Source organism: Canis lupus, chromosome 8 (genome assembly GCF_048164855.1).
Source record: "Canis lupus baileyi chromosome 8, mCanLup2.hap1, whole genome shotgun sequence".
Lineage (NCBI taxonomy): Eukaryota > Metazoa > Chordata > Mammalia > Carnivora > Canidae > Canis > Canis lupus.
The window spans coordinates 41152552-41179779 of NC_132845.1; the positions used below are offsets into that span (position 1 = coordinate 41152552).

General features: G+C 55.4%; 1 protein-coding gene and 1 long non-coding RNA gene across 5 annotated transcripts in view; one reads left to right on the forward strand and one right to left on the reverse strand.

Moving 5' to 3' along the window:
- The window catches only part of PPL (periplakin), a 45667-nt gene that overhangs the window by 4228 nt on the left and 14211 nt on the right, over window positions 1-27228 (reverse strand). For both annotated transcript variants that reach the window (XM_072835636.1, XM_072835635.1), the window contains exons 2-21: window positions 19680-19779; window positions 14509-14663; window positions 13710-13830; window positions 13089-13214; window positions 12953-12991; window positions 11577-11738; window positions 11373-11480; window positions 10050-10145; window positions 8627-8749; window positions 8370-8516; window positions 7698-7849; window positions 6746-6843; window positions 6388-6545; window positions 5497-5675; window positions 5275-5413; window positions 4292-4485; window positions 2764-2914; window positions 1707-1790; window positions 907-1023; window positions 334-426 (exon numbers count right to left, since the gene is read on the reverse strand). In XM_072835636.1, the coding sequence (XP_072691737.1) occupies window positions 334-426; window positions 907-1023; window positions 1707-1790; window positions 2764-2914; window positions 4292-4485; window positions 5275-5413; window positions 5497-5675; window positions 6388-6545; window positions 6746-6843; window positions 7698-7849; window positions 8370-8516; window positions 8627-8749; window positions 10050-10145; window positions 11373-11480; window positions 11577-11738; window positions 12953-12991; window positions 13089-13214; window positions 13710-13830; window positions 14509-14663; window positions 19680-19779 (2542 nt within the window). The remainder of the gene's footprint in view (window positions 1-333; window positions 427-906; window positions 1024-1706; window positions 1791-2763; window positions 2915-4291; window positions 4486-5274; window positions 5414-5496; window positions 5676-6387; window positions 6546-6745; window positions 6844-7697; window positions 7850-8369; window positions 8517-8626; window positions 8750-10049; window positions 10146-11372; window positions 11481-11576; window positions 11739-12952; window positions 12992-13088; window positions 13215-13709; window positions 13831-14508; window positions 14664-19679; window positions 19780-27228) is intronic.
- LOC140638402 (uncharacterized) lies at window positions 324-7177 on the forward strand. Of its 3 annotated transcripts, XR_012035456.1 has the most exons (3): window positions 324-2270; window positions 4682-4791; window positions 5302-7177. It is a non-coding gene; the product is annotated as an uncharacterized lncRNA (long non-coding RNA). The 3 variants fall into 3 exon arrangements; XR_012035457.1 differs by lacking the exon at window positions 324-2270 and having other exon boundaries at window positions 4042-4833; XR_012035455.1 differs by lacking the exon at window positions 324-2270 and having other exon boundaries at window positions 4042-4791.

Sequence of the window (27228 nt, forward strand, 5' to 3'; positions counted from 1 at the left end):
TCTCTCCCTCTCTGCGCCGCAACCCCCCCTCCCCGTCTCTCTTGTCTAAAATAAATAAAATCTTGGGATCCCTGGGTGGCGCAGCGGTTTGGTGCCTGCCTTTGGCCCAGGGCGCGATCCTGGAGACCCGGGATCGAATCCCACATCGGGCTCCCGGTGCATGGAGCCTGCTTCTCCCTCTGCCTGTGTCTCTGCCTCTCTCTCTCTCTCTCTCTCTGTGACTATCATAAATAAATAAAAATTAAAAAAAAATTAAAAAAAAAAAATAAATAAAATAAAATAAAATAAAATAAATAAAATCTTAAATAAAAAGGTCTTATTGAGATCCATTACCTGTCTCAGGAGACTCAGAGCAAACTCCAGATTCTGCAGCCTCTGTCTGTTGATGGCATTGACTTCTGTGAACTTGGCAACAAGAGCTGCTTCCTACAGGAGAGCAGTCAACAAACAGGAGTCAAAAGACTAAGGAAGAGTGAGCTGGACAGTATTTGATAGTCTGGCATTTGGGGACAGTGGGTGGCCTCTGGCCTCTTGCTACCTGGAGTTGGACTGCAGTCTAAACTGTTGGAAAAACTGGATGTAGAAGAAGACTAAGTCCCCATCTCTGTGGTTTAATGTTCTCATGTGTAGAAGGACCTAGTAACATCAGTCTTCCTTGTGTACTTAGGAGGAGGGGGTGGAGAGCCTTCCAAATCCACAGCTCTGGCCCAGAAACCTCCGGCAGCCTGTCTTTCTAGGTGTATCAGCACTGCTGCCCGAGAACAGTTCTCTTTTCTTACTGAACCTGTTTGCACCCAGGAGGGCTCTCAGCCAAGTTTCCCTGTTGGGTGTACATCTTGGAGGCCTGCATGCTGTGCTCCCTAGAGGCCCTGGCAGCTCCAAGAAGGCCCAGCCCACAGAGCTCACCTCTTCCCTCACTTTGGCGGCAGGGGACTGGAGCCTGGCTCTCTTGCTCACGTGACTGCTCCTTCCATTCTCCAAATCAAGAAGGGACCTTAGCTTCTCTGCTTCTAATTCATAGTCCTGGGTGAGAGAGAGAGACATGGTTGAGAGCAGACAGAGGCAGTTGAGTCAGAAATGTTCTACCCCTTGAGGCTGACTGCAGAGGTCTACGCAGCTGCATCAACTGCCAGCAGGTTTTGAGAACCGTCAGTGCGTCAGCAGTACAGAGCTGTGTCCCTGAACATAGGACACAACACACAGTATGCCAGCACTTGCCCATTGTGCCCTAAACAGTGCTCCCTCCAGGCCCAGAGTGTGGCCCTCTGCTTCCCTCATTAAACGCCGCACTGTAAGCTGTATCTCACCTTGATGATGCCCCCTTCTCTGTCAGTTTGACGACTTTGTAATCCATCCAGTGGGTGAATGATACCTCGCCAATTCTCTGCTATTGGCCACGTAGGTGAATTCTAGTTTTTCTCTTTTGCTATTGTAAATAATGCTGCTACAACGATTATTTATCCTCTATTGTTTTTTTCTATTTTTTTTCCTTGAGGATAAATTCTCCCAGTTAACTGCCTCGAGCAGAAATCCCCTTTCTGGTATTCAGTGTCTGGTACCATACTGTTTTCCTAAGGGTCATGCCCTTTTACAGGATCCAGCAGTGCCTCAGGACAGCCTGCCGGGCCCAGGGCTTCTCTGTCCAGCTCGCAGGGAGGGAAGAGGCTCTGCTGTTTTGCACTCCAGGCAGGGGTCTCGCGGCTCACCTTGACAGCTTGCTGGTACTGCTGGGAGTGGGTGCAGACTTGGTGGACTTCCTCTTCCCTTCTGGCTATCTCATCCAGCAGGTTCTGTAAAACAATAGAGACTTTAAAAATCAAATTTAAAAAAATTGATAGAGGGCAGCCCTGGTGGCTCAGTGGTTTAGCACCGCCTGCAGCCCAGGGTGTGATCCTAGGGACCCGGGATTGAGTCCCACATCGGGCTCCCTGCATGGAGCCTGCTTCTCCCTCTGCCTGTGTCTCTGCCTCTCTCTCTCCTCTCTGTGTGTTCTCATGAATAAATAAATGAAATCTTAAAAAAAAAAATTGATAGAGTAGCTGGCTTCCTTAGAATCTGAAATTATTCTTCTGTAATACAAAGTCTAATGAATGGCTTCCTTGTGTACAGTTGTTTGTCGCAGAAGGCAGTTCTCCAGCCCTGTGAAGAAGGGTCAGGAGGAGGATCGTCTTTGCCGGGAAACAAATGTTTACCGGGTGCTTCGAGATGTCAGGCACTGTTCCCATATCTTACTTAGATCAACTCATTTAATCTTCCAGCTGCCCTGTGAGGTAAGTACCATCATTGTCTCCAGTTTATGACACCGAGGCACAGCGAGGTTCAGTGACTTGCCCATGGGGACACGGCTATTAGGGGTTGAACCTAAGCTGTTGGGATCCAGCATCCTTGTCCCTACAAGACACTGCTGCCTTCCAAGGAACCAGGACTCTGAACTCTGGACATGGGACCTTTCACCATGAGGGCTCCTCCTGTGTTGCTGCAACCATTTATTCATTCAGCCAGCCTTCATGGATGGTCCATGGGGGGCTAAGCCTCGTGCTGGGCACCGAGGAAGGAGCGAGACCACTCTTAGAATTACATGCTGCTGGGCAGGCTGGGCCTGGCCCCTTGAAGACACAGCTCTGCCAGGCCTTTCCCCTTCTTCCACCAGGGCAGGTGGCAGCCACTGCCCTGCTCCCCTCCATGGGTGGGCCTGCCGACCTCCCATGTTCCCCACGCCCCCCGTGCAGCTGCAGGCCTTGAGCACAGAGGCAGCCACCCTACCTTCTGGTTCTTCAGCTTGGTCTCCATCTGGCTGAGACTGTCTGTCTCCTGGGGTTCGTAGCTGGGGATATGGGACAAGAACTGGAGCATGTGGTCGTAGCCGCTGCGGTAGTCCTCATATGTGGCCCTGGCGCTCTGCAGGCTCTGGGCCCTATGGAGGCAAAGCCCATCAGGCCTCTGCCACAGTCAGCAGCTGCCTCCTATACCCTTTTAAAGACATTATCTCCACTCATTTAAAAGGGATCAACTGTAATCTAACAAGATAATCTAATTACTTCCCCAAAAGAGGGTGGTTAACAAAATTACGGAATGGAAGGTTGGAATACTCTGTGGACAGATAGGTCCATGCGTAGTGACTGGCAGAGATGCCCGCTGGGTATTACAGGACCTCAATTTACCACAAGTCCAAGGAAAAACCACAGGAAACGCTAGGAAACCTGATGTCACTGAAAATAAAAACATTAACATTTGAGGTACACAGCAAAAGTGGTGCTTGGGGGGAAACTTGCAGTATTTAGTGCTTTTATTGGAAAAGGAGGAAGCTCTCAAAGTAATAATCAGGAAAAAATAAAGCTAACAGCAGCAGCAGCAAGAAATTGTAAGGAACAGATGCCAGTGAAAGAGGAGACAGAACAAGAGAGAAAGGGCTGAAACCAAAGCCAGTTCTTTGAAATGGTCAGTGGACTGAACCTCACAACAGTCCGGAAGGAAAAAGAGAATAAAGTGAGAAAAGATAGAACGTCAGGAATGAGGGAGGGGGCATCCCCTCATGTGGAAACCATGAAAGGATAAGAGTATCATGAGCAATGTGTTGTCCATAAACCCATCCACTTGAGATGGACACACTGTTTCAAAGACACGAGCTACTGGACCTGCTCCAAGAATTAGATGACCCAGAACGGTTGAATTTGTAGTTAAAATCTCACACACCAAAAACAAATGGCTTGTAGGCCTGCGTGGCTTCTCCACTACCAAGCATTTAAGGAAGAGGATCTATTCAATAGGAGCTCTTCCGGAACAGAGAAGAGGAGGGCACACGGGCGCCTGACCCCAACAAAGTGTAGGACAGGAAACAGCACGACCGGTGGAGGTGGTGTGTCGTCATTCGTGTTACCTACCTACGCCGGTTCCTCAGTATCTAGGGAGGGCACACAGACTGGAAGCCAGACTTACCATGGGAGAAAGGGGCTGGTCATTACAATCACTAAGGGTTTCGGGTTTTTTTTTTTTTTTTAAAGACTATTTGAGAGAGTGCGAGAGAGCATGACCGGGAGGAGCGGCAGAGGGAGAAGTGATCCCCCACTGGGCAGGGAGCCCGATATGGGGCTCGACCCCAGAACCCCGGGATCATGACCTGAGCCGAAGGCAGATGTCTAACCCACTGAGCCCCACCCTGGCGCCCCACCTTGAGTTTTTTTACTTTGCAATGTATTGCTTTAAAAAAAAAAAAATTAGACAATAAACAGCCTTTGGCAGACTCGCAGCAGACCAGCTAGGTGGAGGCTGCTGTCCACCCGTGGCCCCTCACCTGAGCTCGACCTGCTGACGGACATTGTCAGAACGCTGGCCCAGCTTGTGCACCTCCACCTCCTGGCGCTCCAGGTCGGGGCAGTGCTCCTGGAAGCGGCTGGCCAGTGAGCTGGAGCACTGCTTGGCCGCCTGCAGGTTCTGCTCCACCTCAGCAAGGAGGGACTTCTGCGTCTGCAGCTTGGAGGCCAGGACCTGCCCGGGCGGAGAGGCAGGGCGCTGTGGCCGGAGCTCCCGCCCGAACTGCTTGGGGCCTCCTGCCTTGGTGGGGGTGGGGGGTGGGGGGAGTGTTAAGCCTGGGCGAAGGAAGGGACTAGGGCTTTGCCTCTGCATTTCCCCTTAAACCTGGTGGTCATTTCTGCAACGTTCTGTTTCATCACAATGACCACAGCCCAGGAAAACTAATGTGAAAACCCAGCAGTAGGCAGCATGTGCCCTGCTACATCGTGCCCAGGACCAGAAGGACCCGCTGCTGTCCGGGGGCAAGGCCACAGCTCTGAGGTGAGGATCTCCGCACAGAGCAAGGATTCTGTGAGCTGCTGTGTGAGTAAGGGGCCTCCCAAGCACTCACAGACTCGAACGCCCCCCACAGTCAGGCAGGTGGATGCACAAAGCAGCCCGGTGGCAACTGTGCCCAGAAAGCAGATGCTGGGGCTGGAGGCATCGCTGCTCCACTCCTGCTGACCTGATCCTAGAGCCTGGCGGCCCAGGGGGCCAGATCTGCTCGTCTTAAGATACTGGACATCTGGGCAGTTGGTGTAGATACTTCATTTTAAAATCAGGCACCTCATTTCCACAAGCCCATGAGCAGCTGGGATTTGTGCCTTGGGCCTCCATTTGCCACTTCTGACATGGCGCACTGTGGCCTTTCAGAACCCGGAGACTCTCCCTGGTACTCGGGGCCCAGTTCCCGTCTGTTCAGAGGTGGTGGGTAGGGAGCACCTGGAGAAAAAGGCTCCTGGGGTCCTGAGGCCCCAGACTTACCTCCAGCTCCTGCCTCTTGCTGTCCAGGGCATGGCCACTCTCAGGTACCGTGTCGTCCTGGGTCAGCTGGTTCTCGTACGTGGCCAGTGCTTCCCAGCCCCGCTGCAGGCTCTGCTCCAGGCGGTTGGCCATATCCACCCTGAGGACATGGGTCAGGCGTGAGGGGTGCCCGCCTGGCTCTGTGATCCCGCCCAACCTCCCCGCTGCCCGCCTGTCACCCACTTCTCCTGGGCCAAGTCCAGCAACTGCACCAGGCGCTCGTATTTGCGGTTAGTGTCTTCGACCCGGGTCTTCAGCAAAGACGTGCTGCTGCTGCCCGGGAGCGCCTGCACAAATTCCTCGCACTCAGCCGTGCTGCGCGCTTTCTCAGGCTCGATCCGCCGCAGCTCGTTGGTGATGTTCTGTGGGGACCAGAGCCCTGGAGTTGGCCACGGTCCGGCAGCCTCCTCCCTTCCAGGGGCTTCATGGGACAGAGGAAACTGTCAGGGAAGCCTGGGCACCCCCTCCCCGAGGGAGCCAGCCCATAATGAGCATCCCCCGAATCCTGGTATGGTGGGTTGGTGGGCTGTGACCCACAAGAATGGTGGAAGTTAACAGGTGATTATCAAGCATCTACTGTTCCGTGCACATCATGTGGATGATTTTCATCTCTGGGGGCCACCCCAGTAGGTGGGTACTCCCTCCCCCCACCCAAACCCCGTTCACAGGTGACCTTTGCAAGCAGCTCCGGCAGGGATAATGGGGCCTAGCCATGCCCCCTCCCCTGTGCCCATCCTCCTCCGGTCCCAGCCCCGTTTCTGAACACTTGGAGGTCTGTGGTCAAGCAGCCAGCAAGCAACACCCACTTGGCAGGGTGGTGAGGTGCTCGACCAGTCCCTGGTGTCCTCAATACTGCCACGGGGCCGCAGGTGACAAGCCATGTGGAAGCAGCATGAGCCTCGCTTGCCCATTCTCCTAGGGCCGTGTTTGGGGCATGAGGGCCCAGGCCCCTCCTCGGTCATCAGCCCAGAACAGCCCCCTCACTGCCGTCACTCAGGCCCTCTGGTTACATGGGGCAGGTGGTCCCTGTTCGGGATGGAGGCCCCCATGGGGATGAGACCAGTCTGGTGGTACCTTGAGGTCCTTGGCCCGCTCCGCGCTGTCCTGCACAGCTCGGCCCTGCTCCAGCGGTGGCCGGAGGATCCCCGTGACAGCCTTCTCCTGCCGCTCCAGGTCTCTGGCCACCTTGTCCAAGCCAGCCAGCAGATGCCGCCCCTGAAGGTCAGAGGGGTCTGCCAGAAGAAAATCGCAGAGTCAGGTGGTAGTGGGGAGCCGGAGTGGGGGACACGACGCACAGGGAGAGGGCAGGGCCTAGGAGGTCAGCTGGGACTTCTGGGGCTGGCCTGGCCTCCCCCACCACTGCCCTGCCTGCCTCCTGCCGTGCCCTCCCCCCTGTCCACCCAGAGCCCTGGACGGTGGCCCCAGCACCCACCTCCAGGGTTCTCTGCCTTCAGCACCTCATGCCGCTGCTGGAGCGCACTCTTGCTCCTGGCTGCCTTCTGCCGCACGCTCCGGTACTGGCTGCCCAAGCTGTGAGTGCAGAAATGTGCTGGGGTCCCGGGGCAGCCCGCCGCCCCCCAAAACCACACCATGGGACTCTGGACTGTGGCTGGGCAGATGGCCCAGAGCAGTCACAGGCCCATCAAATGTTAAAAACCGGCACACGTGGCAAGTTTGTGATAATGCTGCTCGCTCTTTGCTCTGGGTTCGGATGGACCCTCCCTTCCTTGTCTCTCCTCTCCTTCACACCGGGTTTTCCCTCCTAAAGTTATCTTGTTTATGCCTTTGTCTTCCCCACCAAGACGTTACTCCTGAGGTAGCAGTACACAGTAGGTGCTCAATAAATACTTGCTGAATGAATAAATGAAGGCATTCCTTGAATCACTCATTTAACAGAGTTCTTGGGTACTTACTTTGCACCAGGGACCGAACCAGGCCCTGGAGACAGTAAATCTCAAGGAGCCCACCTACCTCCCAGACTGACACCCAGAACGTTCTAATGAAGGGCAGTATGTGCAGTGGGAGAGGGTGCTTGAGCCAGGGTGGAGGGCGAGTGGACAGTCAGGGGAGGCTTCACAGAAGAGGTGACCACGCAACCAGCCGGGCCTCTAGTGGGTGTCCAGGTAGGGGAACAGCACAGGCAAAGGCCCAGAGACACGTTGAGAGAAACTGCTCACTGACCACAACCACAGCCTGACAGACACTCAGCGAGTCAGCCTGGCCAACAGGGTCTGCTCCCCGTCCCACCTGAGCCCCCAAGGGGGTGCAGGTGTGGGGTGTCAGTTGCTTCCTGAGGCTGAGTCAGGATGCCCAGGGCTGTGCATGGGGCCCGAGGGGCCCAGCGGGTGGGGCCGGCCCCTGCTGGCTCCCTGCGTGCCCCGTACCTGTCCACCAGAGCCAGGGCCTCGGGGTCCGTCGGGGGGATCACGAAGCAGACGGCAGGGGCAGTCAGCTTGTTCCCGGAGCTGTCTGTGAGGTCCCAGCTGTCCCCGTTGTTGCTCTGCAGGGTGTAGCTGTAGCCCCGGGAGATCAGGCCCTGGCAGGGGCAGGCCGGTCAGAGGGCACAGAGAGACCTGCCCTGGCCAGCGACCCAGGGCCCAGTCGCCGTCTCAGCCCACCCCCCAATCCTAGCCCGTGTCTCTGGCCCTCCCCAGCACACTGCACGGGAGGGAGTAGGGACCGTCCAGCCGTGAAGAGACACGTAAGATCTGATGTCTCAACACCCATCTGGATTTCCCTTTGGAGAACTGCCCCCCACTACTCAGGGTGGGCATGTGACGCGGGCCTGGCCAACGAGAATGGCATGTGCCAACCACAGTGACTGGTTTAGGCAGGACACAGAACTAAGCTGGTAGAGCAGAAGGTCAGGGCAGCGGGTGGGACCCTGGGCAGGGGGCCCGGGGGGTCGGCAGAGAGTGACCCCCAACTGCAGAGACGGACAGAGGTTCCCTAAAGACGTATGAGGCCCTGCATCCAGCCTTGTCACTCCCGAGACTTTTCAGTGACCTGGAAGGGGCAGATCTGGGCCCACCCTGGGCCCCCGGGCAGCAGCTCACCTGGTCACCCTCAAAGTCACAGAGTGCCTCCACAGGGATGGGCTTGAGTGGCGTCTCCCGGCGGTACTTGAGGGGTACAACCTGCTGCCCTCGCTTCTCCAGGCCCCGCACCACGTGCTCATACTTGTCCAGAGCCTTCTCCTGGTCCTGTATGCAGTGGGGGGAGGGCCCAGGTGAGACCACACACCGCCCCCCCATCCCCAGGTGGGAGCCGCAGGGAGGGGTGCAGAGAGGCCCTTGGTGTGCCCACCACTCACGTCCAGCTCCCGCAGCAGCAGCTCAATCTGGTACTTGTCCTTGAAGTCGGGGCCATATTTCTGGTTCAGGTCCAAGTCCACCTTGTGCAACAGCTCCTGAGCGTCCTTCATATCTCTGTGGAACTAGGGGAGACCAGATGGCCCTATTACAGACAGGACACCACTGGGACACCAAGGGCTAATCCTGCGGTGGCTTCACGCCCACCCCTAGGCAGGGCTGCCCCCCATCCCCACCCCGACTCGCCCTGAATCTACAGGCTCCACCGCTCAGAGACACAACCCCCAACCCTCCCCGGCTGGGGACCTCTTGGGCCAGGTCCTTCCCACCCGTCCACACGATGCCATCTCTAGGACAGAGTAAGTGTCCATACATAGGTGCTGTTAAAGCTTTAAGCTCTTTTCCATTCCATTGCTCTCTTTGAGCTAGGGACACCCTGACGTCACGCTGCACCTTTCAAAGTCCCGGTAAACGGAACACAAGCCTCCCCACTTTGTTCTAGAACATTCTCTTGCCCGTTCTTTTGTCCATCAACTCAGAAATCACTCAGCTGTCCCCTGGGCTGTAACAATGAACAGGACTTTGAGATCCCTGTGAAGCTCGTAGCCCAGCGGGGTCCAGACACTGAACCAGGGGTTACATTAGAGTGCCACCTGGGCTCAAGAGTCCCCAGTCCCAAGAATCAGGTGACCAGCTCTTGTTAAAAATACACATTCCAAAAAAAATTTAAAAAATAATAAAAAAATAAAAATACACATTCCCACGGAAACCAGCTGGCATCCACCAGCGAAGAATGGAGAGAAAGACAATTTGGTCTGTCCACACAATGGCATGTGATTCAGCCATAAAAGGGAATGAAGTTCTGATTCATGCCATGACATCGATGAAGCTCAAACAGATCAGGGTCACGTGAAAGAAGCCAGACACCAAAGGCCACATAACACACGAGTCCACTCCACAAAACGTAGAGTAGGAAAATATTCACAGAGACAGAAAGATAGGTTAGAGGCCACCAGGGGCTGGGGGAGGGACAGAGAAGGGAGTGACCGTTTCATGGGCACAGAACTCCTGTGTGTGGGGGGACAGAAAAGTCCTATAAACCTTCCCAAGGTGAAGGCTGCATGACACCATGAACGTCGTAAATGACAGAGGATTGTGTACTTAAAAACAGCAAAAATGGCAAATTTCCTATTACATGTATTTTACCAAAAGGAAAACCCCACGCTCCTTCCTGGGCCCCACAGGTGAGTCCGATTCTCTGGGCCTGGCAAGCTCGGGGGCACAGCCACGTACGCCCTCAAAAGCAAGGGCACGGGCAGGCTTGGGAAGGCAGCCCCGTGAGGCTCCTGGAGGCTCGGTGCCGAGGCCACGAGGCAGGCGGGCGGGCACCGAGCGCTCCCAGTCATGCTCTGGGGCTGCGGGTACCTGGTGGTAGTCCTCCATGTACTTCAGGTGACTCTCCTCACAGATGAGGAGGTTCAGGTACTCCTTCCAATCTGCGTGCACGGCCTCCATGTGCGCCTGCCCAGAGAAGGGGGTGGGGGCAGGTTACTGTGTGGCAGGTGCCTGGGATGCCAAGGGATGAATGGCAGGATTCTGGACCTGAATGGTGGGGGACGGGGCACCTGGCATCTCCCTGATTGTGGCTCCCACCGAGGCAGCCAGCTTCCTTCTGGGCATGGGAGGAGACACGGTGAGGAGCCAAGCAGGGATGCCATGTACGGGTACTTGGGTTGTGCACTGCACAAGGGACAAGTAGGGGCTGCATCTCCCCAGACAAAGTAGTGCTTTTGAAAATGTTCACAGGAAAAAAAAAAAAAAAAGAAAAAGAAAATGTTCACAGGGATGCCTGGGGGCTCAGTGGTTGAGCATCTGCCTTTGGCTTGGGGCGTGACCCCGGGGTCCCGGGATCCAGTCCCACATCGGGCTCCCTGCATGGAGCCTGCTTCTCCCTCTGCCTGTGTCTCTGCCTCTCTCTCTCTGCTTCTCATGAATAAATAAATAAAATCTTTAAAATAAATAAATAAATAATAAAATAAAATGTTCACAAAGGCACTGTAGAGGGTTGGATGGTATCCCTCCCCTCCCCAAATCCATGTCCACCCAGAACGCAGAATGTGACTTTATTTGGAAATAGGGTCTTTGCAGCTGTAACTGAATAAGGATCTCAAGGTGAAATCATCCTGGATTTAGGGTGGGCTCTGAGGTCTGCTGACTGGTGTCCTCCTAAGAAAAGGAGGTGACACACAGAGCCACACAGGGGAGGAGGCTACGTGAAGACAGAGGCAGAGATACGAGGGACGCAGCCCCAGGCCAAGGAACGCCACCACGGACTGCCGGCAGCCAACCCCCAGAAGCAAGGAACGAGCGTGTCCTAGAACCTGGGGAGGGAACAAGCCTGCCAACACCGTGATTTCGAACCCCTGGCCTTCGGGCTGTGAGAGAGGACGTTCCTGCTGTCTCAGGCCACCGAGGCTGTGGTCGTTTGTGACACCAGCCCCGGGAAACTACTGGTACCGCCTGGGCTCAGAGGTCCAGGGGCGATGGCAGGACGTGGCAAAGGATGGGATCGTGAGAGGAGATGGGGTCAGACGGAGGAAGGGAAGACAGCATGAGGGACAGGCATACAGATGCAGGATGCAGGACCCCCCCCCCCCCGCGGGGGCTGGCTGCCTGGGTCCAGGCGGCCCACAGCAGAGGCCGCCCTGAGGCCCCCCTGGAGGAGGCGCCCCCCCAGGGCACACGCACCTCAATGGAGTTCCTCCCGGGGTGCTCGGCGGCCAGCAGCTGGTCACCCTCACTGTGCAGCTTGTTAATTCTCTCCTCTTTGGCCTCAAGGTTCCGGTTGATGAAATTCTGCATGGGGGCCGCGGGGATGGGGGGTGCTCAGTGCCCAGCAGGCGGCCCGGGCCCCCGCCCCCCGCCCCGCGCCCTGAGGCCCCCCAGGCCCACCTCGTACTGGCGCCGGCGGCTGGGGTAGTCGAGGTTGCGGTCGCTCCAGTCATACTGCACGCGGCCCTTGGCCTGCTGGTCCAGCCAGTACAGCTCGTTGGTGCAGCGCTGCATGTAATCCTGCAGCGAGCTCAGGTGCTGCTGCCGGGCCTGCGACGCCGCCTGTGGGGGTGGGGGTGGGGGTGGGGGGGCGGGCTGAAGCCTCCGTGCACCCCTCCCCTGGGCCTCTGGCCGCGAGGGCAGGCCCAGCTCCACACTTCCCGCCAGACCCCCCGGACGAGTCACCTGACCGTCCAAAGTGCATTCATTCATTCATTCATTCATTCATTCAGTAGCCGTCCCCAGTGCCCTAAGTGCCGGGCTTCGCTCCGGGCTCTGAGCACGGAACTCTTCTGTGGAGACGTGCGTTTCCCCAGGCACAAAGTGGGGGTGACAGCAGCGGCGATCTCACGGGGCACCGAGGCTGTCCCACGGTGCTCGGTATGTGTGAGCAGCCACAGCTTCCACTTCCATCTCCATCACGTGCAGAGGCCGGGGCGCAGGAGCAAATGCTACCACCTCCCTCGGGAGTGGTGCAGGGTGCGGGGCAGGGAGGAGCTGGGGTGGGGGGGCGGGAGGGCAGCTGAGGCCTACATGGACCAGGACCCTGCGGGGCCCTCCTCCCACTGCAGCCGAGCCCAGCCCGGGCGACAAGGACTCCAAGGGCTCCATCACACTGATCAGGAAACCGAGGGTCTGAGGGGCAAGTGGCTCCCTCGAGGTCTCCCCACCGAGGGATGGAAGCGCCTGGCTCCGGAGCCCTGCGTCCCGTCCCCCGAGGCGTCTGAACCAGCTGTGGCAGGAAGCGTTTACGCATCACCGCGCGCACTCTTACAAGGAACCCGTTCCTGGGCCGCTGGGCCGCTCAGCGGTGGAGCGGCTGCCTTCGGCTCAGGGGCTCAGGACATGATCCCAGGGTGCTGGGATCGAGTCCCGCATTGGGCTCCCTGCGTAGAGCCTGCTTCTCCCTCTGCCTGTGTCCCTGCCTCTCTCTCTCTGTGTCTATCATGAATGAATAGGTAAAATCTTTAAAGAAAAAAAAAGGGAAATCGAAAACTTTTGCTTATAAAGCGCAGGGCATCATACTTGGCACACAGATGGTGCCTAGTGAGGAAATAAGAAGTGGACTGTAGGATGGGCTGTATCCAGGGGACCTGTTAGGGTTTTTTCCACTAGCAAACCACAGCACCTCTCAGGTGGGGGCTCAGGGTACAATCTCCTTCACACGCAAACCCCTTTCATTCTGTTAGAAATGTTTACTGCACACGCTTCCTGTCCCCCCAATCCCCCCACATCCCACCCTCTCCCCTCCCATTCCCCGGGGGCCGAGTTCTCACCAGCAGTTTCTGGTACTTGGCCTGGAGTTCGCTGTTCTCCTGCGGATAGAGCCGGGCTGCGGGTCACAGGGAGGCCGCAGGCGTGACCCCTCCTCCCCGGGGCCCAGGCCCAGGCCCAGGCCACCACCGCACGCACCTTGCCGCCGTCCTTGGCCAGGTGCGGCCCGATGGCCTTGACCTCGTTGTGGAAGATATTGTGCTGCTCCACCTGGTGATCCACCAGTGGCAGGTCCGTCCCAAAGCCCTGGCCGCTCAGCTTGTCCTGGGAGGGCGGGCGGAGAGACCATGACAGAGGGTGGGCGAGGGCCCCGAACTCGCAGCCCAGCCACCCCAAGAACCAAGGAGGGAGCCAAGGGGCCCCGGGAGAGAGGCGGGGTGGAGGGGAGACTGTCACCTTTGCCACCGTGCCCTACACGTGTCATCTCACTGAATCTCACTGTAACCTCAGAGGCCCCCACGGTTGTCATTTCCATTTCACAGATGGGGAAACAGAGGCCTGGTCGGGGGACACACAACCCGGAGACGGGCTAGCCTGCCTGGGCCCCGACAACCAGAGCTGGAGAGCATTCCCGGAGGTGCCCAGTCTCCACCACTTCGGCTGAGGGACACTGGGCCAGGCGCTACACCTCTGAGCCGTGCTCTTCTCACTGGTGCCGACGTCGGGCACCATCAGGAGTGTGACCCTCTGTGAGGCGGGACCGTGGAAGCCGTTGGATGGCGGGGTACCCCCTGCCCACAGCTGCAGCCTGGGCCGTACCAGCTTCTCATCCACCAGCGCTGCCCAGTTGACCTGCGGGTCCACCTCCTTCACCACCAGGTTGTAGATCTGCTTGTGTTTCCCCCGGAGGCTGATCACGCGCTCCTTCAGCTGACGGATGCTGAGTGGGGAGAGTGGCCATCCTGGTTGGCAGGGCTGGTTGGCAGCCCCACTGCCCACCCCCTTCCCCCGGGAGGGGCCTCCCACCCCAGACCCTGGCCCCGGGGCTTTCTGCTCAGTGGCCTGGAAGGACACGGCGACCCAGGCCTTGTCATCCAATCACTGACATCCTCCCTCGCCCTTTCTTCTCCTATCAATGTATTCCCAGGGCCTACTGTGTGCCCAGAACCATAGAAGGTTCTGGAAGAAACAAGCAGGTCCACTGCTCCCCGGAGCCCACCATGGAGCAGGAACCACAGGGGTGGCCTGGGCCAGGACAGGGATGGCGCAGAGAGGCCCTTGCCCTTGCCAGGGTGGGGAGTGCAGAAGGAGCTGGGAGGCATTTTGGGTGCCAGTTTATCCACAGCTGAGCTGAGGGGGGTGCGGTGAACACGGGAAGCTGGGAGCGGGAGAGCGTGCTCAGGAGCTGGGAGGCGGGACAGCGTGCTGGTCAGGGAGCTGTGGTCACACTGGGACCAGAACAGAGGACGTCAGTGCTGAGCCTCAGTCTCCCTGAGGAGGGAGGATAACCACACCGTTGGGCACATGCCCCTTGGTGAACCCCGTGTTGGGCTCCGGAACACTGAGCGGCCTACAGCCTTCCTGCCCTGTCCCAGGGGCCTGGCGCGGGGGGACCTACTCCTCGGCAATCATGTCTCCTTGGGGATGCTTCATGTGCTTGGCAATGGCTGCGTCCGCCTCTAGCACATACAGCAGCTTCTCTGAGTCCGACACCTTCTGCAGGGTCACGTCCCGGTGCTCGGGCTGTCGGCCCTCCTGCAGCCGGGCCAGGTCCTGAGAGAGTCAAGACAGGAAGGGGGACAGTGGATGGGGACCCGGTGGGCACTGTCGGGGTGGGAGGGGCGGGGGGAGAGGGCCAGCAAGGGGCTCCCCGGGCCCCCCTTTCTTCAACAAACAGCCCACGTACCCACTTATGGGGGCTCTGAATGAACAGGCAAGGCTCCGCCCAGCCCGGTCAGATAAACACAGAAACCTCACGGAGGTAAATACAAGTCCATACAAGTCGGTGTTTATCAAGGAAACACACCGGAGGTGCAACAGCAGGACCTGCTTTATATCCGGGGATGAGTGAGCCTCCTCGGAGGCGGTGACATAAGCTAAGAACCAAGGATGAAAGGAAAGAGTGTTGTAGGCAGAGGAAACAGTCTGTGCAAAGGTCCTGGGGCAGGAAGGCAGGCTGGGGAGGGAGGTGGGAGACGTGCAAAGCAACGAGGCCCCATCTATCCTTAACGGCAATGCCTCAGGGCTCTAACAGGGCAAGAGCACAGCCAGGAGGGCGGCCAGTGGTGTGACAAGGCCGGGTGGGAGCTCACGGTGGCTGGTTGGGGGCGGCAGCTGCAGAAATGGTGAGAGTAGACAGAGCGGGTGGATATTTGGGAGGCACGGTCTGTGTTGCTGAAGGGACAGGGTCTCTGCTCGTTCATTCATGGGAGACAGAGAGAGAGAGAGAGAGAGAGGCAGAGACACAGGCAGAGGGAGACGCAGGCTCCATGCAGGGAGCCCCATGTGGGACTCGATCCCGGGTCCCCAGGATCACATCCTGGGCCAATGGCAGGCGCTAAACTGCTGAGCCACCCAGGGATCCCCCTCTGCTTGTTTAGGGAAAGACAACGAAAGGGCAAGCAGGGCAGCAAGAGTCTTATACGTCAGATACACCTAATAAACCTGCTGCAAAAGCAAAAAGAAGGGGCACCTGGGGAGCTCAGCAGTTGAGCATCTGCCTTCGGCCCAGGGGGGATCCCGGGGTCCTGGGATCGAGACCCACCTCGGGCTCTCCATAGGAGCCTGCTTCTCCCTCTGCCTGTGTCTTGGCCTTTGTCTCTGTGTGTCTCTCATAAATAAGTAAATAAAATCTTAAAAAAAAAAAAAAAAAAAAGCAAAAAGAAGCGAATGAGGTGATGTGCTTCCTGATCCAGAATAAGGACCAGACCCCTCTGTTGGGAGAAGAGAAGGCGCTCAGCCCATCCGTTCCCCGGCCAGCTCCAGGGAGGCTGGGGGGCAGGTGGGGCCTGGCGCCCCGAGAGGCTTGGAGGGGAGGCCCGGAGTGGGGCTGGGCGCTCTCTCCACCCCGGGGTGGGGCTGGCCAGTGGAAGAAAAAAAATACAATAAAGCCTCAGGGTTCTTGGCCTGGATGGAACATCAGCCACTCCATCATTTCCAGCTGATCTGCAGCTCTCGGGCAGTTACAGTGTCAGAGACTAATTCTGCAGGAGGGGAAGCAAAGTAATCATTACCTCATTCACGCAAACGCTGTGTGGGAACGCAAGCCCTCTCGAAACCCGCTAGCCAAAACCAGAAAGAGAACATCGAGCCGAGGGACGCCACGTAGGTGTTCAAGAGCTCACAGGGGCAACTCGATGGATGGCGAGAGGTCGGCACGGCGGTACCTCTGGGGAGTATCGATCGGAAGGTCACGGGCCAGCTTTCTGGGAAATGCTCTCTGGCTTGACCTGAGCAGCGGTTACGTGGGTAACTATGGACGCAAAGGCCCTTCAAATGTGGACGCTTTCTTTTTTTTTTTTAATGTTTTATTTATCTATTCATGAGAGACACACAGAGAGAGGCAGAGACACAGGCAGAGGGAGAAGCAGGCTCTCCATGGGGATCCTGGCGTGGGACTCGATCCCAGGACCTCGGGATCACCACCCGAGCCAAAGTCTGAGCCACCCAGATGCCCCTAAATGTGGCCACTTTCTATATACTTTACAGAATTTACACCTCAAGTAAAAGGTTTTATGAGTAAATATAACGCTTAGGGGCTGATGTATCTAATAATTACACACACGCTGGTGGGTGGATGAGTGATAAAGCTAATCCAACAGATGTTACTTGTGGAATCGGGCGGGTAGGGATATGGATATTCTCTGTGAAATTCCTTCAACTTTTCTGCATGTTCAAAAATTTGGGGGACGCCTGAGTGACTCAGTGGTTGGGTGCCTGCCTTCAGCTCGGGTCTGAAGCCGGGATCTGGGATCGGGTCCTACATGGGGCTCCCTGCGGGGAGCCTGCTTCTCCCTCTGCCTGTGTCTCTGCCTGTCTCTTTCAGTCTGTGTCTCTCATGAATAAATAAATAAGATTAAAAAAATTTGGATTGAGGGGGACGTCTGGGTGGCTCAGCAGTTGAGCATCTGCCTTGGGCTCAGGTCATGATCCCAAGGTCCTGGGATCGAGTCCCACACTTGGCTCCCCGCAAGGAGAATGCTTCTCCCTCTGCCTCTGACTCTCTTTGTGTATCTCTCATGAATAAATAAAATCTTTAAAAACTAATAAAAATTAATAAAAAAATTTGGATAGAAGGGTGCTTGGGTGACTCAGTCGGTTAAGCATCTGCCTTTGGCTCAAGTGATGATCCCAGGGATCCCTCAGCAAGGAGCCTGCTTCTCCTTCTCCCTCCACCTGCTGCTCCCCCCACTTGTCCTCTCTCTCCATCAAATAAATAAATAAAATATTTTAAAATCTGGGTAGACAAAGAAGGTTATATATTGTATAATTCTGTTTGTATGAAACATGCAGAACTAAATCCATAGACACAGAAAGCAGAACAGGGGGCAACGGGGAGGGGGGGTGGGTACGAGGTTCCCTTTGGGGGAACAGAAATGCCTTGGATCTAGAAGGAGGTGGTGGGTGCCCCGCACTGCGAATGTAGTACAGGCCACTGACTTGCACGCTGTAAGTGGTGAATGTTATGTTATGTGAATCTCACTTGAATGTTAAGAAAACAGGAAAACTCAAGAGAACTTTTGGGTAATGAATAGAGACATCTTCTGAGAAGATAAAGGGTGGGAGGAAAGAAAAAGAAAGTAAAAGAGGAGTCCATATGGTCGTCAAAGCACAGTTTCTATTTTCAGGTTGGTTCATCTAAATTTAAAAAACAGTTTAAAATTATTCCCCAAGTACATCCTTGTTACTGTGAGTCACTACTCTAAGCAAATAAAAATGAGAGCCCTAGACCCCAGTCACACACACACACACACACACACACACACACACGCACGCACACACGTGTGCCCAGAGAAGGGTCAAACAGATATGCCGAGATGTTAATAGCTGAGCAATCTCTCTGGCGGTGGAATCACACGATTCCAACTTGCTTTTGTTATACTTGTTTATCAGCTCTGAAATATTTGCAACAAACCCATATTACTTTTATTAGGACAAGAACGGACACACCCAAAAAGCTGTTTTCACTTAGGAAAGAAAATTGCACGACGCCATGAGAGGAGGGGAGCGAGGACTGTGCGGAGGAGCTGGGCCCTGGACTGAGCGGGCAGCGGGGCAGCGGGGCACCGGGCAGGTGATGGTGGCAGGAGCCAGGGGAGGGCTGGAAAGGAGCTGGGGGAGGGCCCCTGGCCGGAACAGAGGGCTCCACCCACCTTTCCTGCCCACTTCCCCACACCTCCTTTCTCACTCCCGGCTGTGCCACCCCCTTGCCCATCCCTCCTCGGGTGGGTGGACACCTGTGTGGTCAGGGGGGGTGGGCAGCCATGGCTGGGCCAGGCCTTGAGCTCCCTTCACGACCTGTCCCCCTTCTGTCCCCCACTCCTCTGGACCTGCCTCGCGGTCACCTCCTGGGCAGGGATGCAGATGAAATAGAGACCATCCAGTCACGCTCAAATTTCAGGATAATTCATAGCATAAGTATATCCCAAACACTACATGGGCTATCCCTCTAGGAGACAAAATTATGTGTGTTCTGAAAGTCAAATTTAACAGGATATCCTGTCTTCTTATTTGCTGAATCTGGCAACCCCACCTCCGGGATGCTTCGGGGGCTGGTTCTGCCACTGATGAGTCACCTCGCTCTCCCTGAACCTCAGTGTCTCCAGCTACAAAATGGGTTTAAGCTCAACCGCACTGGCCTGGGGAGGGTTCAAAGGGATGACCATCCTGGCAGCTCACAGGTGTGAGTGGAGCTCAGCATCCCTCATTGTAGAGACTCCTCAGGAGACCCTGCGGCTCTGAGCTGCTTGTCACAGAAGAGGAAAGCGAGGGCAGCCCGGGTGGCTCAGTGGTTTAGGGCCTGATCCTGGAAACCCGGGATCGAGTCTCACGTCGGGCTCCCTGCCTGGAGCCTGCTTCTCCCTGCCTGTGTCTCTGCCTCTTGCTCTCTGTGTGTCTCTCATGAATAAATAAATAAAATCTTAAAAAAAAAAAAAAGAAGAGGAAAAGGAGATACAGGGAACATGATTTGCCCAGCTCCTTCCTCTCTCTTCTCTGAAAAGAGTTGGAGCACATGCGTCTGAACGGCAGGGGAAGTGCAAGGACGAGGACATCGATGATAATACCGAGCCCTTCGATACACCTGAATGATCTCACTGAATCTTTACAGTGGCCCAGCCGATGGGAATGATCACTTTTACCTTGTTGGAGGGAATCACATGCATAGATAGGTAAGGTGACTTGCCCAAGGTCACACAGTAAGTGGCAAAGCCGGGGTGCTAAGCAGGACCTGGTTCCTGAGACCAAGGTTCTCCTCCAGACGGGGCTCCATAAGCTGCAGGAGCTTAGCCCCCGGGGTGGGGGGCTGACACTATCAGCAGTAACGCCGTCTCCCCAGCTACACGCTGCTGACATTTGGGGCTGGACCACTCTGGGGGTGGGGGTGTCCTAGGCCCTGTGGGGGTTGGTCAGCATCGCCAGCACCCACCAGATGCCCGTCCACCCCACAACCCCCACTGCGACGGCCACAAACGTCTCCAGATGCGGCCACATGTTCCCCAGGAACAGAATCCAACCCCTCCTGGGGAAGAACCACTGGGTGCAGAGGTGGAGGGTGGGGGGGACACTCACGCTCTGCATCTTGGCCTCCGTGTCCACGATGTTCTTCTCCACCTGGTCGGCATTCTTCTGCAGCTGCTCGATCAGCTCCGACAACTCCTTGTTAGAGATGCTGCGGGCAGAAGACAGGGGGTGGGCCAGAGCCAGCGGGGTGGCCGAGACCCCAGCAGCCTCAGAGGGGGGCCTGGCTGCCCACCCCATCGCCTGCCCCAACCCTGGGCGACACCACCAAAGCCGCAGAAACGAGGCAGCTTGCAGTGCCTTTACTGAGGTTTTTTTTTTTTTTCCACATGTTTTATTGGGCTATAATACACATACCATCAAGTTCACCATTTTAAAGCCTATAATTCAGTGGGTTTTAGCGTATTCACAGGGTGATGCTGAGGGGTGTCCAGCCCTACCTCTGTTGTTGCTGTCTTTCAACAGAGGAAGAAACAAAGACCAGAGAGGGAGTGCAACTTGGCCAATGTCACCCAGCCGGCCAGTAATGGTCAAGATTGGCACTTAATTCCCCAAACTCCATTGAAAACCTTTCTGTACTGACTCCAAGGCAGAGCCCGAGCAGCCAAGCACTCAGAAGTTTTATTCTAGGGATCCCTGGGTGGCGCAGCAGTTTGGCGCCTGCCTTTGGCCCAGGGCGCGATCTTGGAGACCCAAGATCGAATCCCACATCAGGCTCCCGGTGCATGGAGCCTGCTTCTCCCTCTGTCTATGTCTCTGCCTCTCTCTCTCTCTGTGACTATCATAAATAAATAAAAATTAAAGAAAAAAAAAAAAAGGGATCCCTGGGTGGCGCAGCGGTTTGGCGCCTGCCTTAGACCCAGGATCGAATCCCATGTCGGGCTCCCTGCATGGAGCCTGCTTCTCCCTCTGCCTGTGTCTCTGCCCATCTCTCTCTCTCTCTGTGACTATCATAAATAAATAAAAATTAAAAAAAAAAAAGAAGTTTTATTCTACCTACACTCATTAAGCACCTACTATATGCCAGGCCCAGCACGGCACACAGAGAAAGCCTCACCCACCGACAGGTCATCCCCTAGATGGGGAGGTAATGAGCATTTACAGAAATAGTCACAGATGGAGACAGGCATGGTGGCGAGGGGATGCCCAGGGGAGCCTCCTGCCTGGCTGGGAGGGGTTGGGACTGGTCACTGAATGCTCCCTGCAGGAGGTGGTGGTGGCTAGGCCCTGAAGAATGAGAAAGAGTTTGGGGTTCATGGGCAGAAGGCTTCAGTGAGGAGAGGCCACAAAAAAGGCGGGTCCTGGGCCTGTCCATTGGGGTGGGCCAGGGCAGAGCTCTTGACCCTCAGGCAGGGGGGGGCCCCCACTTCTTCAGAGTGAAATTCCTCAAATCAAGGCCTGGGATGCACCTACTGTGGCACAAAACATTCAGATTCCCAGGCACTAACCCAGACCCTCTGAATCCGCATCTCCAGAGCCGGGCCCAGGAAGCCGTATTAGGATTGCTGTTGACGGGGCGCCTGGGTGGCCCAGCGGTTGAGTGTCTACCTTCGGCCCAGGACATGATCCCGGGGTCCTGGGATCGAGTCCTACATTGGGCTCCCTGCAGGAAGCCTGCTTCTCCCTCTGCCTCTCTCTCTCTCATGAATAAATAAATAAAATCTTAAAAAAAAAAAAAGGTATTGCTGTTGTTATTACAGGTTCTCCAAGGGGACCCTGATACCCTGCAGAGTTTGAGGTCCAGCACAGCAGGTCCTGCTGGTATGGGGGTGGGGGGAGCTGGGGGCAGAAACAGCACGGCAAACAGAACCCGTGAGTCTGGCCATCCACATCTCAAACCCTGAGAGCCTGCTCTGTGCCAGGCCTGGCTGTGCAGAAGCTGGGGGGTGGGGGGTGGGGGCGGGGGAAAGGAACAAGACCCAAACTATACTCTCTGCCCAGTCAGTCAAGGAGACAGCTTTTCCCAAAGTGGGGTCCCAGGAACCCCAGTCCTGTAAGTCACTCCCAGAATGAAGGCTTTGCCGGTCAAGGCAGCTCGGAACACCTGGACCCTCGAGAAGTCCATGAGCCAGTAGAGGCTCTGAGCAGTCCTGCAGTGCAGAAAGCTGGAGAGACGCAGGGAAGGCTCAGAGGAAGGGATTGTGTGTGGAGGATCCGAGGAAGGAAGGGTGAAGGCTGGGCTGCCAGGGCATGGACTGTGCCCACAGCCCACGGCCCCCACCCTCCACTCCCCCCACCCCCGGCAGGTCAGACCACATGGAGAATGGGAGCGCTTCCTTCCCGGCCCCTCCCCTCCACCAAACCACTGCCGCTCAGCCTGGCCTGCTGCACGCAGATGCGGCGAGTCTCAAACCAGATATTTAACCCATGACTGCTGGAGCATCATCGGGAGCCTGCAGTGTAGCTGAGGTGGGGGCCCCCAGCTCAGCCCAGGCCCACCCTATGATGCGGGGCCCAAACCAGCCCCCCTTCACTGGCTGGAGCAGTGAGGAAAGCGTCTTCTGGTCCCCACCTTGGCTGGCCCATTATTCCAGCCAAAGGCCAGCACCAGAAAGGGGACCAAGGAGCAGGGGAGACAGCCAGTCCGGGAACCTGGAGCTCCTGGCAGAGAACAAAGGAGGGTTCTGTGAGAGAGAACTCTTCTGGCCAGAGACACATGGGTTCCAAGTCCAGCTGAGCCATTTCCTGCTTGGACCATCTCAGGCAAGCACCTTAGCCTCGAGGTGCCTCAGTTTCTCCATTTGTTGACAAGGATGACCACCGAGGTATCATGGAAATATTGACGTTTCCTGCACATGCTTCATCAGACATCAGATATGTTTATAGGCCCTGCCATAGAAGCATCCTCTTCCTAAGCCCTGGGGGAGGTCTGTGTGCCCCTTAACAGATAATTTATAGGAAACCAGGGCTCAGAGATGTCATGGTGTTCACCCTGTGTCATACACCGTGTGGATGGGGCGCCAGGACTCTGCTCACGCAGTCTTGTTCTAGAGGCCACTTCATCAAATACTAGGCTCACAGCTGCTCACAGGGGTGCTGGAAAAATCACAAGCAAACATACAGCAACAAGCACCATCACCAGAATAGTATGAGCTTGTATTTACTTTCCACATGCCAACCTTTCCACTCATTTCTTAATCTTCATTACAAGCCTGTGAGGTAGGTGTCGGCCCAGTGGGTAATCATGCTATTGCCCCCACTTTACAGATGTGGAAATCGAGGACCAGAGAGCTTCAGTAACTTGCCCAAAGTCACACAACAATTAAATGTTAGAGCCAGAATTCCAACCGAGGTAGGCCCTCAAGTCCATGCCACTAACAACCCCATGTTGACGATCCTGCAGGGCTCCCAGCACATCCTAGGCATGGACTGCCAAGTGCCCTAGACCACAATGGGATGCCACGTCTCACCCACTAGGATGGTGATAATCAAAAAGACAGGCCATAACGATTTGGTGACAAGGCTATGGAGAAATCAGAACCTTCACTCCTAGCTAGCTGGTGGGAACTGTAAAAACCGTGCAGCTGCTTTGGAAACCAGTCTGGAAGCTCCTCGAAAAGGTAAATACAGGGGATCCCTGGGTGGCTCAGCGATTTAGAGCCTGCCTTCGGCCCAGGGCGTAATCCTGGAGTCCCGGCATCGAGTCCCACATCAGGCTCCCTCCATGGAGCCTGCTTCTCCCTCTGCCTGTGTCTCTGAATAAATAAATAAAATCTTAAAAAAAAAAAAAAGTAAACATAGGGTTGCCACATGACCCAGTAACTCCACTCCTAAGAACCTACCCAAGAGAAACGAAAACATAGGTCCACACAAAACTTTGAACGAAACACAGAGGTTCCTAACAGCACTATTTACAATAGCCAAAAAGTGGAAACAACACAAACTTTCATCAGCCGATGAATGGATAAACAAAATGTGGAATATCCACGCAATGGAACGTCACTCGGCGAAGAAAGGAATGAAGCAAAAAAGAAAAAAAGAAAAAGAAAAAGAGGGCAGCCCTGGTGGCGCAGTGGTTTAGTGCCACCTGCAGCCTGGGGTGTGATCCTGGAGACCCGGGATCGAGTCCCACATCGGGCTTTCTGCATGGAGCCTGCTTCTCCCTCTGCCTGTGTCTCTGCCTCTCTCTCGCTCTCTCTGAATGAATAAATAAATAAATCTTAAAAAAAAAAAAAAAAGAAAGAAAGGAATGAAGCAGCTGTACTTGATGTAGTGGGGGTGAACTACAAAACCATTATGCCGAGTGAGAGATGTGGGGCACAACAGGTCACGTATAGTATGATTCCACTTTTTTTTTTTTTTTCAGATTTTATTTATTTACTCATGAAAGACACAGAGAGAGAGAGAGGCAGAGACACAGGCAGAGGGAGAAGCAGGCTCCATGCAGGGAGCCCGACGTGGGACTCCATCCCAGGTCTCAAAGATCAGGCCCTGGGCTGAAGGCGGCGCTAAACTGCTGTGCCACCCGGGGATCCTATATGATTCCACTTACAGGAAATGTCTAGAATAGGCCAATCCATAGAAGCGGGAAGCAGATTCCTAGTTGCGAGGGCCTGGGGGTAGGACTGGCAAGTGAGCACTGATGGGCGTGGGGGGATGTCTTTTTGGGGGTGACGGAAATGTTCTACAATTGGTTGTGGTGATGGGTGGGTAATTCTATAAATATACGAAAAACCATGTAATTGTGTACTTTAAATGAGTGAATGGTATGGTATGGGAGTTGTATCTCGATAAAGCTGATATCAGGATTCCTGGGTGGTCTGCCTTTGGCCCAGGACGTGATCCTGGAGACCTGGGATCAAGTCCTACATCGGGCTCCCTGCATGGAGCCTGCTTCTCCCTCTGCCTGTGTCTCTGCCTCTCTCTGTGTGTCTCTCATGAATAAATAAATAAAATATTAAAAAAAAAAAAAGCTGATATCCTCAAAATTGGCAAGTGCCATTTCTAGGTGATGGGGCTTGTCTCTTCCTCCCCCACCCCCTTGAGCCTTCTTCCTGCCTTGTATCTATTTTCCAGGAGGCTAGACCAGCTCCAGGCGCCCAGCTGCCTAGAAGATACTAGTTAACACGCACAGAGTTGAGCATGTGCCCACCAGTGCTAAGCAAGTCACATACATATAGATTAGCTCCTTTAGGGGTGCCTGGGTGGCTCAGTGGTTGAGCATCTGCCTTTGATTCAGGGCGTGATCCTGGGGACCCGGGATCGAGTCCCACATTGGGCTCCCTGCATGGAGCCTGCTTCTCCCTCTGCCTGTGTCTCTGCCTCTCTTTCTGTGCCTCTCATGAATAAATACATTAAAAAAAAAAAAAAAAGATTAACTCCTTTAATCCTACAACTGCTGAAGTTGCACTGTTTTCCAGTTTTACAGATGGGGAAACTGAGGCACTGAGTGATTTAATGAGTTGACCACAATTCCCACTGCCAGAAAACAACAACTGGGGTTCTAATCCAGGCCTCCGGGCCACAGTCCTAGCACACTTTTTTTCCTTTTGGGTTTGGGGTCCCGAATGAGGCGCCCCACAGGACCCTGCATTCTGGCCAGGTGTGCAGGAGTGCAGGAATGTGGGCAAGTCAGGAACCTGAGGGAGGGGGCGCAGATCCCAAAACGGCTGGGAACTGGCCTGGCCAGTCCAGCTTTTCATCTCACTAATAAGACCCACTGGGGCAGCCAGACAGGGCATGAGCCCGACTGATGGAGACCAAGATACCACCTTTCCCCACCACCCCCGTCCAGTCCTGTCCACCCCGGAGGCAACGATCACCAGCAGAGCCGGGAAAGCCAAGGTGCCCCCACCCTGGAGAGGGAGGCAGGGCTGAGCGACATGCTGGTAGAGAGACACACCCAGCCCTCTTCTACTTACTCAAGTTTAACACAGACACAGGTTCTCTGGGCAGTGGCCTTTGGTTCCAGAGGGTGGCTTGGAAGTCATCCAGCCCCACCTGCTCATTACACGGATGAGCCAACTGAGGCCCTCAGAAGCAAAGGCATCCACCCAAGGTCACAGAGGAGGCAGCTGGTGCCTGCAGTCAGACGGGGTTCAAATCCTGACCGCACCTGCCATCGGTGTGAGCTTCTTGTTTCTGAACCTCCCTTTTACCATCTATAAAATGGGAATTGTCCATCCCATGTAGTTAAGTGAGGGGGGTGGAAGGAAAGTCAGGCCCTCCTGGAAACATTTGAATTGAGTTTCAGAGACCACCCTGGGGTTCAGGGACTGAGCTGGAGGTTCAGGGCAGAAAACCAGTGCCTGACAGCAGACAGGAGACAGTCAAGAAGTACCGTTCAGCGAGGGACCTCGAATCACTCAGCACAGATGGTGAGGATGAGCACTCATGCACACAACACGTATTTATGGCACTTTTACACCCCCCGCCCCCACAGGCGTGCCAGTCACAAGGCACCTGAGCCCTTACGTTGCTCCGCTGTGCATGGGCTCTGCCTGTGGACTCCGGCTTGCATTTGGTTCTGTAAAATAGGTTTCTCCTGAAAATCAGTAAGTTCTCGATGGAGAGGACAGAAGGTTAACATCCCCAGGGGGAAGACACATCAACACAGTGGGACACCTGACACCCGGTACCGGGGGGGACACCTGATTGCCTCCAAGGAGCCCTTCTCAATGTATGACCTCCATCTCAGGGCTGGCAGCCAGCAGACAAGCCCAAACCGAGGGACGGCCTACAGAACACCTGACCAGCCCTCTTCGAAGGTGTCAAGGTCTGGGACCCCTGGGTGGCTTAGTGGGTGAAGCGCCTGCTGTCGGCTCAGGGCATGATCCCGGGTTCCTGGGATCGAGTCCCGCGTTGGGCTCCCCAGCAGGGAGCCTGCTTCTCCCTCTGTCTGTGTCTCTGCCTCTCTCTGTGTCTCATGAATAAATAAATAAAATCTAAAAAAAAAATTAAAAAAGTGTCAAGATCATGAAAGACAAGACTGAGGAACTGTCAGCCTGGAGGAGTCTAAGAAGATGTGACCACGGAGTGCGACATGGGGTTGTGGGACAGAGAAAGGACATTAGGGGGAGACTGAAGAATTGGAAACAAATTTATAGTTTAATTTTTGTTTAAAGATTTTATTTATTCATTCATGAGACATACAGACACACAGAGAGACACAGGCAGAGGGAGAAGCAGGCTCCGTCAGGGAGCCCGATGCAGGACTCGATCCTCAGGGATCACAACCTAAGCCAAAAGTAGATGCTCAACCACTGAGCCACTCATGTGCCCCTATAGTTTAGTTTTTAAAGAAAAGTTTCCTTCCAGTTGTCTGGGCTTTCCAGCAACCCCCTACGGGACGTCTTGGTGATGGGAATGGCATCCAGGACACCTAGCTGTGGACAGGCAAGAGGAGGTGGGGTGCCGTGACCTAAGACCCCACCTAGTAGAAGCTGGTGGGATGCAGGACTCACCTGTCCCCACCACGGCTCCCTCGGCCCCACCCCACCCAGCCCGGCTGCTGCTGTGCAGGGTGCACAAGCCAGATGAGGGGGGGGTCCCAGGCAGATTTGGGCCCATTTCTCCAGAGAACCAGCCCTCATTTTCTTCTCCTGGGCTGAGGAAGCCGAGGTCTGGCACGGACCCAGGAGGGCCAGGGTCCCTGTCCTCA